The following is a 12194-nucleotide window of genomic DNA, read 5'->3' as shown; positions in this document are numbered from 1 at the left end:
CTTAAAATATATACCTAATTCACTGTGGTAATTTGATTCATATCAGTGCATTCAATATAGAGAAGCAGTTTTTTCCTTGCATTTCTATTTTTAGCATTTATTTTACTTGAACAGCTTTTGCTTCATACAGCTTTTCATGACAGGGAGGTAAAATAAAACAAAGCTGTACGTTGAAGCAATCCTTGTAGCAGTAATAGCATGTTTTCACTCTTTTTGCCAAAATATGAGGATGCCTCAATTTTGTTTGAAAAGTTCCAATGTGCATCCATTTCAGTATAATCTTCAGTGCTTAGATTTGGTTTAATATTTTGGTAATTAGAGATGCAGGTGTCTGGTCCATACAAAGTGTTTGCTACCTGCTTCATTCAAACCTTTCCCTAAATATAATAGTGTTCTAACTGCACATTTGTACTTACTCTATTCTGTCTTACATGTCTTCATGTTTTCTCCCATTAAATAAACTTACCTGTGTAAACCATGATACTTCATGCTGTAACTTGGCAATAGGATCATGATAATCTGAAATGAGTTTCTAAAAAACTTACATGATTTCTATTCTACTTATTTCACACTGCCTGAATGGGTTACCCCAAGTTTTGAAATGCTGGGTTTTGTAATATTAGTGTCAAAACCCAGTAATGCTTGGCCTCATCCTTATTTTAGGATCTCTTCTATAGAACATAGTAATTTGGGTTTCTTTTGGAGTTCTAGGGCTTTAAAAATATCTACTTGAATCTCAACCCTAAAGTACAATTCAAGTGAAAACCACATTAGCTACTGCATTCTAAAAATGAAGACCTAGGATAGGCAATGGTGCATATGGGAGAAGTCTAGACTGTAATTTGACAAGAGGACGTTACAAAACAGATTGTCTAGTCAGCATTAGCCCTTTTAAATACATTAGAAATTTAGATAACACATGGTAATGATAGCTCATTAAATCCTTATCTGAACGAGCAATCAGTGATGTGTTAATACCATGGTAGTGTTTCAGTTCTAAGCACAACACAGTTATTCTTCTCAAGAGCTCTTGTTGCTACAGATTTGCAATATCCATGTATCATGGATATTGTTGTCTACCACTCCGTAGTGTTCAGTCCCGCTTGTGTGTGCATCCACAATCTTGCTTTTATTTCTTTCCTTACACGGCAACTTGTATCGGCTGCTCTGCCCAGCAGTTCTGCTCCTGGAGTTGTACGTTGCTCCCTTTCTCTTCTGTGCCAGGAGATAGTGTTCCCTGTCCTCAGCAAAAGGTGCAGAGCATGGTGCTAAATTTGTATATCAAAAGAAAATTTTGGGTCCTCCAGGGGATCATAGAATATCCCGAGTTGAAAGGGACCCACAAGTATCATCAAAGTCCAGCTTGTGGCCCTAGGGATCCTACTGCTGCCTTGTGCTGCAGCCTTCACCATGGGGAAAAGCTTTTCCCCAGCATCCCATTCATGTTTGGAAGTATGACCAGATTAGCTTGGAAGGAGGAGATTCAGGAAGGATGACCTTGAAAATCCATCAGTCCATTTCCAAATCCTTTGATACATGGGCTTTTGTTGTGTTTTTCTTTGATAATAATTATTGAGAAAGATTCTGGTGGTATTACTAGTAGTGCTCACTGCCTGTCTAGATGGACTTTGTGTTTTCTTATTAGACCATCACAATATTTAAATCCAGCATTTGCTATCTTAAGAATTCGCAGATAATTTCAGATCTAATTTCCTATTCCATTTGTCATAGGTCTCTGCATGGGGTGGTTATGTTTTCATCATCAACCTTATTCCACTGCATGTCTTTGTTCTGTTGCTGATGCAGAGATACAGCAGGAGGGTCTACATTGGTAAGTTTTTTTTTCACTGAACAGTCATTGTGAAATGCTTAAATGTGAGATACGAAGTTAACCGTGCTGATGTGTTTTGTATCAAGTGGGTATTAAGTAACTGCGTATCAGACTGAACTTTCTTCATTTGATTACTGATTATAGTCAGTTATTTTCTACAACATGTATTTTCTACTACATGTATGTAGCTGCTAATTAATTTTTTCCTTTCTAGTGTACGGCAAAAAAAATTGGATGGTTTGATATAGAAGAATTCTTGAAATATTTTTTAAATATATATTACATGTGTGCCTTTAGTAATGTGTCATATTTTTCTCCTTTCCTGGTATGCAAAACAACTGGCATTTTTAAAAGTTATACAGCAGAAATTGTGAAAAAATATAGTTAAAGACTTAGGAAATTTTAAGCAGCCATGTATGTTTTATATAATGGACTAGGACTGGATGCTCCATGTAAATTTGTTTAATTTTATTGGGCCAATTTTATTCAACCTTCCTTCAAGCTCCTGGAAAATGTGAATAGGGATATTAGGTTACTAACATTTTAGTTGATTTGCCTGACATTTAAATACTCTGTAAACTGTTTTTACAGACACTTTACCAATAAAATCAGTTGGCCATCATGTAGGTGTGAATGAAATAATTGATAAGCCATTTAGATATTCAAAGGTTTATAAGTTGGCTTCACATTAAAAGTGTTCTAGCTTTAACAGTAGGTAGTTGGAGAACATAATGTGAGCTGCAGTGTAATCATAAGGCATTTCCTATTTGTAAATATATTTTTGTTACTCATTTTAATACTGTTTTATCTTTATATTTTTAATTTTTTTAATGCCATTTTTAGTGCCTGCTAAAGAAATTACTGTATGTGCATGTCTAGATGAACTGATGTATGCTACAATAATTACTCAATTTAGTCAAGTTCAGTTTTGAATTTTTGTTATCAAAACTATAAATACTGGTTTCATATTGCTTTGTTATCCTATATATGTAAAAGAACTGGAAATTCTTCAAAAAAAAAGGGAAGGAAAAATCTCTAGCCCATTTTTAATTTTAAATGTTTGTATTTCTTAACTTCTTCATTAACTACTTCATAACTTAAGAGGAAAGTAATTTATCTCATTTTGCTTTTAAAATTGTTTTATTGAATATTTTCATTTTCCAATTTCTATGAGTTATGCAAGAGAAAATTAAACCAACTAATTATAAAATCCTGAAGCAGTGTGTGGCAGCCAGAAACAATAAAGAATAACTACTCTTGCTTCTTCCGCTTTCAATGAACTAGTCTTTGAAATTGTGTGGAGAATATAATACTGCAGGTTCGTGTGAGTTAAAGGTTTTGGCAGATGTTTGTTTTGCAAATTGCTGCAGTGTTTTGAAATGTTATTGCCCTTCAGCAGTGAGGGATATATACTGCCATGAAGTTGTCAGAATGAAAATGTGATCGCTGCTCTGCTGTTTCATTGCAACTGCTGGCTTAATTTAAGCTTTCATGGGAAGCCTTAGAGAAGTCTGTACCTCTCACATTACGATGTCATTTCTAGATTTGTTTAACAGGATGTTTTTGTGAAACAGGTAAGAGTGTTCAAGCACTTCTGAGAGGAAATTCAAGTATGCTTTACTTCCAAACTATTCAGATAGGGAGAGTAAAGATATTTGGGGAGTTTCTGTGAAATGCAGTTGCTGGTGTGCCTACTGCAGTCTCATAATTCTTAAAAAACTACCAGTGTACTGGTACTTCTGTAAAATATTGTCAGCTGACCATAGCTAGTAAAATCTGCATCCATTTTACTTATTATTGAGAATTTTGGGGGGTTTAATCTCTAGGTCAGTTGCTTAAGTTTATTTTAAGCTAGCATGAGCCATTTGGTGAAGGTTATTTTATGTTCAATCAAACATAGTAACATAAATGTAGAGGACAATATTTGGCAGCACCAAGTTTTTAGAAATAATGATTCTTTCCTGGTATATGTTTTTCATATGGACGTTCATACACCAAGGAAAAGATTAATGGAACATGATCTGATATACCTGGGAGTGTAATTCAGAACCATTTAATGAGTAAAAAAATTTCCCAGAATGTGAGGGTTTTGCCAATTTTAAAATATTTTAGGGCTTGCAGGCAGATGACTTTATCAGCCACATAGCTTCTGACCCACTTGGCATCGATGGTGATGATGCTACCTACATTTGAAAGCTCAAGCTGTGCTTTTATTTTTTCATTGTGACAGTGATCAGTACCTTTCAGTCAGATTCTACTAGTGTAATCATTACAAACAAGTGCTTACAACTGCAATGTATTAGCAGCACTTGTAGAAGTGAATAACCTCTTTATACAGATACAGCAACCATTGATACGATTTTCTATTGTTGTACTTAGTTTTTCTTTAAATCATGCTTGCACATGTGAAAGACTTGATAATTTTCACTTCAATTTTATTTTTTACCGTACAATTTTTTAAATTCTGTACACTTATCAGAATATTTAATAACAAAACACTTGAATATCTTCTAGAATTTAAAACTAAATTTCAATAATTCCTTGTTCTTTGTTTTGGATTTTGTAATTCAAACAGCGAACAGTTGATTTACATCAACTACTTCAATATTCTAAAACTTCAAATTGAATGTTTATTTCTAGTGATTGTAATCCATTAATTAAAAGTATGAGCATGTGGGCAAGTGTATGATCATACTCTCTGGAAAAACTTTTCAGTAAGTCTTTCCTATGTTTGTGGTGTATGGCAATGGCAGCTTAAATTGTTTGTAAAATTAGTTTATCCACAGTAGGACAGGATGTTTTTGTTCTGGACTTGGTCAAAGTTATAGCTGTGAGAGTAGCCTGCAGGAATCAAAATTAACTTCTTTTTGCAAAGACTGTGCAAACAGTAGACTGTAAAGGAACATGGAAAGTTTGTAATCATATATCAATCACCTTGATGTTTTAAAGTTCTTAGAAAAATTGTGTTGTTGTGTAAATTACTGTAAAATCTTTTCAGTACCAGGCAATATGTAGCTCTCTGGAAGAACTGGGAGTGAGGGATTGGGAGGTGGGGGACAGTGCATATAGAAAGTAAATCAGTTACAGGACTGGACTTAAAAACAATGACTTACAGTGGTCTAACAAATGTGAAATGTGGTGATTTATGCCAATCATTGAACTTCCACAGGATGGCAGTGTTGTAACAGTTGCTTGGTAGAGTAAATGATTTATGTTGTAGTGAATTCTTCAAAAATTGAGCTTCCTACAGGAAAAATGTATTTCAGTGACATAAGAGGGCATAGATCAGTAGCAAGGCCAAGTCGTGCAATACGAGTGCTTGAAAGAATACACCAAGTGCTTGGAAATACCATCACTGTCACTTCTGACCATTTTGGAACACATGCAGTACCCTGGGAGTGTGATCCCTCACTGAGACCACGCAGGTGCTGTGGAAACAATACTCCAATGGTGCACTCCCCAAAACTGATCTCATGCAGGTTAGTAAAGGATTATATGAGAACAGGGATCTCTTCATAAGATCCAAACCATAACAGACAGTGGTTTAGGATCTGTAGGAGTGTTTAAAGATCTGAAAGGTGCATTGTTACCACTGAAGGAGCAGAACTTCATTTGGTCTTTAAGCTGTCTGGTTAGTTCAAACGTAATCAGACTTGTGGCAGTTCAGAGTTGGTATTTTTTTTCTTCCCCTCCCATCTCTTTCTCATGCTGTAATACTGAGGATCAAAATCCCTTCCAAAATAAAGTATATGAATGGTAGCGCATGTGTAATAATAATTTATGTTTTTAATACTACTCTTAATATTAATTATGATCCTGTCCTCTATTTTCCGGATCCCTATGGTTGATACAGATCTATCAATAGATACACTTAATTTTTAATCCTATTGCTTTTAAGTTTCTTGGCATCCCTCTACTCTTGTGTTTAAAAAAAGAACAAGTGTAGCTCTTTGCATTTTTCTAAATATGTAGTGGACATGTTTTGATTTTTTGAGCTCTGATCCCTTCAGTTCCTCCTCATATAGAAAGCTTCTTTTGTCACTTTTTGTGAGAGAGCTCTTTCCCCATCCATGACCCTCAAAAACAGGGAAGCTAGAACATTTTAGATAGATGGCTTAATTCCCTAGGAGGAGAAGAACCAGTGCAATTAAGAATAACAGTACTCTGCTTCTTCCCCTAAAATTGGAAGCAATAGACAAGTTTATTCTAGTCAAAGGATGAAAAGTAATTAGGATGGCTGAAATATTCAGAATGATACAGTTCTGTTTCAGTGTCACTGAAATTAAGGGGAAAGATGGACTTCACTACAGAACCAATTCTTTTTCAAACGTATATTAATTTTGTTCTTGCCTTTCTCTTCTTCCCCTCTCCTCACATTTTTCTTTTCTAGCATATAGCACTTTCTACATTGTGGGGTTAATATTATCGATGCAGATACCTTTTGTGGGATTTCAGCCAATTAGGACAAGTGAACACATGGCAGCTGCAGGTAAGAAAATTAGACTTTTGCTTCCAAGAGGCTTCTTAGCACAAGAAAACCTCAAACCCTTGTGGCTTTGTTTCCTTGGATTAGAAAGAGCACATACTAACAAACCAAGTTGTTAAAGAAAAAGAGGTACAATTTACTGTCTGTAGGGAAGTTTTCTTTCTAATTGACACATTATCCTCTTTTTGTGTGAGCTAATGGAGGTAAAATGCCTCTATAACACTGGATCAATTAGCATTCTGACAAGCGCTTACTTTACACGTTGATTATCTCTCCTGTTTTGCAGTGCAACGTTGCCTTCAAGCATTGTACTATTGAAACATTCCTTACTGGTAACACAGTTTTTACTGAGCAATTTGGTTTTAGAGTTGATAGTATTCTGTAATTTTTCGAAGTGGGTTAAATACACATTACTTAAGTTACTAATCACAAGGCTGATTTTTAAATAACTGATTTCAATCTTGTTTCGGGATTTTTTTAAATTTTTGTTGATTTTCAGTAGTTATTGACAGTCAGATATCATGATTTCTTGAGAGCAAGAACCTCTGCTAACACTGAGTTTAACTGCATGTGCTGTTTGTCCAATGCAGTTTAGTTTGTTCAGTTCCTTAGGGTTTTTTCTTATGTGTAGTCACTTATCAAAATGTATTTGGGACAGTGATTGGAATATCATTAAAATTTAACACAAAAATACTTTTAAAATTGACACTTCTTTTTCAACAATCTGAGTGTAGTGGAAAAGAAAAAAATTATCAAAGCACATTTTGTTTCTGAAGAATTTTACATTTATTTAGTGAGTAGAATTGTCTTTCTCTAGAAGATTAGAACTAGTGAATTTCATTATGCACCTCAAATTCATTGTAATTTGAAGAAAGACTGGACACTTAAGCTTTATTTTATTCTTCTGCCAGCTACCAGTGAATTTTCGCTTTTGAATGGACTCATCACTGGATTGGTTTATTATTGTGTTTGTTTTTCTAATTTGAATATAGCCAAAGTATGTTGGTTGCTGTTACTGCTTTTGAGTATTTAAACAAAACCTTTCCTCTCTCTTTAGGTGTTTTTGCACTGTTGCAGGCATATGCATTTTTGCAGTATCTGAGAGACAGATTAACAAAGCAGGAATTTCAGACATTGTTCTTCTTGGGTGTCTCACTAGCTGCTGGTACTGTATTCCTCAGTGTCATCTATTTGACATACACAGGTAAATAAATGTGAAACTAATTTATCTTTAGAGCAGGTAAACCAGATGGTCAACATTTGATTTAGCCTCAAGTAGTTGTTGGCATTGTCACAGCAAACCAGTGCTCATGTTACTGTATGTTTCTTTGTGTTGGAATTCACTCTGCTTTCTGGGCTGCAGGGTCAAAAAATACAACTTTGTAGCATCATTCCAATATTTTGGGCTAATGTACTATACACATGATGATGTAAGAAATCAGAGTGGATGAGGAACATAACTATAACCAAAGCATGTTATGAAGATACATACAGCTAAGCTGTTCTGGGTAACATTGATAGGTCAAGGTCAAATTAATTCCTTTCTGAAATACTTGAGTCTGATTCCTGTTCAAGGCAGTTCTGCCTCATCTCACAAGACCAAGCTTGTCTTTGCTTAGTTTCCATCCTCAGATGCCTCACTGCAGCATTTTGATTCCATGACATACTTCCTTTGGTGATCTGATACCATACTTGCTTCCCCTGATGAAGAGAAGCAGTCTTATTTTCCTGTAATTATGTTACCCAGGCAAAAATTGACTTCTGTTTGGTTTAAATTCTATGATCTTAATATTACACCTCAAATACAGTTTTGTTTTGTCAAAGTTTTATTTCAAAAACAAAGAAAAAGAAACCAAAACAACCCCCCCACTTTCTTGAGATAAAACTTGTTTTTGTTTTAACTGATGTCTTTCTTGCACTTCTTTTTAGTGATGTTTTTGGCATAATTTTTTTTTATAACTGTTTAACATTTTGGACTATTTAATAGCAGTGTTATTTTTGTCAATTATGATACCATTATTCCAAAAGAATTCTTAACATCTCTATTTGTTTGAAAGTCTTGTAAAACTTGATAGTTTGATTTGCTTTTCAACGCCTATGAGCAGGTCCTTAGCAAAAGTTTTCTGACTGGCATATCAAAACAAAACTTGGCTTCTAATCTCAGTGTGCTGCAAAATATGTTTTCTGTTGCAATTCTTAGGAAGTGTTGGTTTTAACTTCTGAAATTCACTGATTAGTATCACTACTTCATCAGTTGGAACCACCCTCATTCCCTCAGCTTCTGATGTGCTGTGCTATGCGGACTCCTGACCACCTCACAGCACTCTAATCCCTCTCTATTTTCTTAACAAACCTCTTGCGGAAGGGTGCCTGCATATGGACCCCATATCCCAGGTGCAGCAACTGGAAGAAGGGGCTTCAGGTTTTGAAGTCCTGCCTGCCATGAGGCATGTCATCTGCTTTTTTCAATTTAGCGCAGTTCATTAGCCACCAACTGGATCCTGACCCACTGAGTACTACTTGGAGCTTGTCACGACAGCCAATTTTCAACCCATCAAATGGTCCGTTTGTCCAGCCCATTCTTCTTCAACTGTGAATGAGAAATGAGGAAAATGGTTCAGAAAACATGGAATAATGTATTTCAGGAAGCTGTGCTCCTCGATCCTTTCAGCAACTCAGGTTACTGGCCTGTAGCTTCCTGCACAGAACTTCTTGCCTTGCCCAGAGGTGTAGCATTAGCCATTTCCCAGGCATCAGGCACCCTTTATCCCCCAGATGAAAATGGGGGGTAGCTAACATGTGGACAAACTCTTTCAGCACCCTCAGGTGAATACTGTCTAATCCCATTTCTTGGATACATTCAGAGAAGATCACAATCAGTAATTCCCTATCTGCTGGTATCTCTTTCATGTATATGCAGTGGATTGGGAAAAAGCTTTTCATCTGAAGACTAAAGGGAAAAATATATCTTGTCATAGAACGTTAACCGCAGTATTTAAATGTCTAAACTAGATACTAAACTAAACATTTCAGTCAGATTATTATGCTAGTTTTAAATATCAGATAGAAGGAAGACTTACTGAGCCATGCACAAAGACTTAGGTAATAAATAAAAGGATAAATTGAGTATGAGTCAGCAGTGCCCTGGCAGCTAGGATAGCCAACGATGTCCTGGGGGTCATCAGACAAAGCATCTCCAGCCGGTCAAGGGAGGTGATTGTCCTGCTCTACTCTGCACTGGGACAACCTCACATTGAATTCTGTGTGCAGTTTGGGGTACACAATATGAAAAACATACTAAGCTATTAGAGAGTGTCCAGAGAAGGGCAACAAAGATGGTGCAGGGTCTGGAGGGGAAGCTGTATGAAGAGTGGCTGAGGTCACTTGGTTTGCTCAGCCTGGAGGAGACTGAGGGGAGACCTCATTGTGGTCTGCAACATCCCCACAAGGGGAAACGGATTTCTTCACTCTTGTAACCAGTGACAGGACCCGAGGCACTAGAACGGGCTCCCCAGGGAAGTGGTCACAGCACCAAGCCTGACAGAGTTAAAGAAGTGTTTGGACAGTGCTCTCAAGCACATGGTGTGATTCTTGGGGTGTCCTGGGCAGGACCAGGAGTTGGATTTTGATGATCTTGATGGGTCCCTTCCAACTCAGCATATTCTGTATTTAACTTTCTCTTTTTTACCTTGTCTGTATCTGTCTTCAGAAGGATCTGAAACAGTTGCAGGAAAAGTGGAAATAAAATTTAAGAAGAATCTTTCTAATAATTCTTAATAATAATTTTTATCTGTCATCTCATAATTATACTGTCTCTTTTCATCTTATGATATTCAAGTATCTAAAGGCCTTGTTTTAAAAAACAGTATGTAAAGCATATCTAGTGTCTAGTAGCAGCTTTTATATTCCATGCCCTATGTAGATCCATCAGCAAAGAAATAATAGGAAACCAGTGTTTCCTTGAGTGTTAGTGTTTTGGCTGTAGATCTTTCCCAGTTTCCTCTGGCATTTCAGAAAAATGAAATACTTTCTAATTAGTTATGTTTTGTTTTTCTTATACACCTTTACAGAGTATAGGTTGCTATCTGTCCTATTCTTTGAGAAATATTTATTATTGCACTGCTTTGACTTTTGGAGGTGTGCATGTCTTGATACTCACATTGTGCTCAACAGGTACAATATGATGTTGTAAATGTGTTCTGAAACTAGCTTGCTTCATGGTTGGTAGATTTTATAGCCTGCCTAATGCAGTAGGTCTGGTTCACATATATCACAAGTTCAGTGAAATTCATTTGGTTTTGAGCTATAACTTTAGGGAGTAGAATAATTATTGCATTTAAGTACTCAGGCAGCAAAAGGTTTTTTTCCTCCCTTCTCTTTTTCAGGTTATATTGCTCCTTGGAGTGGCAGATTTTATTCATTGTGGGACACTGGGTAAGTAAGGATATGAGATTTAGATATCAATAGCATTCTACTGAAAACTAATAATCATTTGCTCTCCTCATTCCCAAATCCATTTAGTATTTTAGTCAAGGAGAATATAGTGGGCTTAAATCAGTTGTCTAAAGAGAGCATTTGTAGTAACCGCCTCATGAGCTTTACAACCATTTCACTAATTTGTCTATTAAATTTCTTGCTTCTCTGGAAGTCTTTGAATATGTAATGGTGTGTTTTTTCTATATGAAACTGTAGTGTGTGTCAGCATAAAGTAACCAAAGCTGTACCAACACTTGAGTACACATTTAAAAATTACTAAGAGCCTTAGACTATTTTCATTGTGCAACATTGCACAAAATCACAAAGATGTTGCACATATGACCTTACATGTTACCTCAGTATTATGTCCATACATATGTTTTGTGTGTACAGATGTCTACTGTGAACAATTCTGGTTTATAAATGTGTTTTCACAGGTTAAAAACCTTGTTAGTATTTTGTTTTGGTTAACCTTTAAAGATGCAATGTTAGATTCTCTAGCCAGCCAGGAGAATAGGAATAAAATGGAAAGTATTTTTCTCAGGTAAATATTTTAAGGTGAAATTCAACTGGTAGATTTTTTTGAAGTTTAAAAGCAGGGATAGGAGAACTTCAAACTTTGTGCAGTTCAGGTTTTTTTCAGGCTCCAAAGTCCAGCTCTTACAGGGTTCTGTACCAACTCTGTAATAAAAGCAGTAGAACAGATGTCAGTAAAGAACCCTTAGATTTATTTGAAGAATATCTAGATGTTGTTCTTTGCCTATAATGAAGTGGTCTATATATACAAAGCATTAAACTTTTGAGGGCTTGTCTACATTAGAAAAACATACTGTGTTGTAACACACAGTGCAGTTTTGAATGAGAACTAGATCTCAGTGAAGAAAAGGACATGTGTTTGATACCTCACCATTCAATCATATAGCACCCTAGATTAGACCCATATGTATAGCTGTCTGTAATACAGAGCATGGTTTTGTCCTTGTCTGCACTGAGTGTTTGACACGTTGTTTAGATGACATGTGTTTCCAAGTGTAGACAAGGCCTGATTTTTTTTTTTTCAGCATCTAAAAGAATCTGGGTGCATCAGTAACTGATCTGGTATTTAATACTGTAACTTCCTTTACTAAGAAAATGAAGGTATTCTGTGTAGAGGAGAGTTCTTGAAGTACAGTGTAGAAAATTCAGGAGACTTACTGGCAGTGATGACAAACTCTTCAAAAATGTAACAATGGAGCTTCCATAGCTGTATGTTTTCATTTTGGTGAATTTGGCTTCATATGTAGCCATAAACAAACAAAACATCATCATTTTCATTGCCTTAAATAGTATGGAAATAATCTCTTATATTGTTGTTTTAAATTACTCTATATTCCAAATGCTTCCTAGATACAGTAAGACCTC

The 12194-nt window shown here is 35.9% G+C and overlaps 1 protein-coding gene across 1 annotated transcript in view; it reads left to right on the top strand.

Annotated features, from left to right (window-relative positions):
- STT3B (STT3 oligosaccharyltransferase complex catalytic subunit B) overlaps window positions 1-12194 on the top strand; it is a 52591-nt gene that overhangs the window by 28910 nt on the left and 11487 nt on the right. The window contains exons 5-8 of the mRNA XM_050333877.1: window positions 1732-1831; window positions 6222-6320; window positions 7375-7521; window positions 10703-10751. Of these exons, the coding sequence (XP_050189834.1) occupies window positions 1732-1831; window positions 6222-6320; window positions 7375-7521; window positions 10703-10751 (395 nt within the window). The remainder of the gene's footprint in view (window positions 1-1731; window positions 1832-6221; window positions 6321-7374; window positions 7522-10702; window positions 10752-12194) is intronic.

Source organism: Myiozetetes cayanensis, unplaced genomic scaffold (assembly GCF_022539395.1).
Source record: "Myiozetetes cayanensis isolate MyiCay16 unplaced genomic scaffold, myiCay2020 scf1, whole genome shotgun sequence".
Lineage (NCBI taxonomy): Eukaryota > Metazoa > Chordata > Aves > Passeriformes > Tyrannidae > Myiozetetes > Myiozetetes cayanensis.
This window is presented reverse-complemented; position numbering and strand designations above follow the sequence as displayed.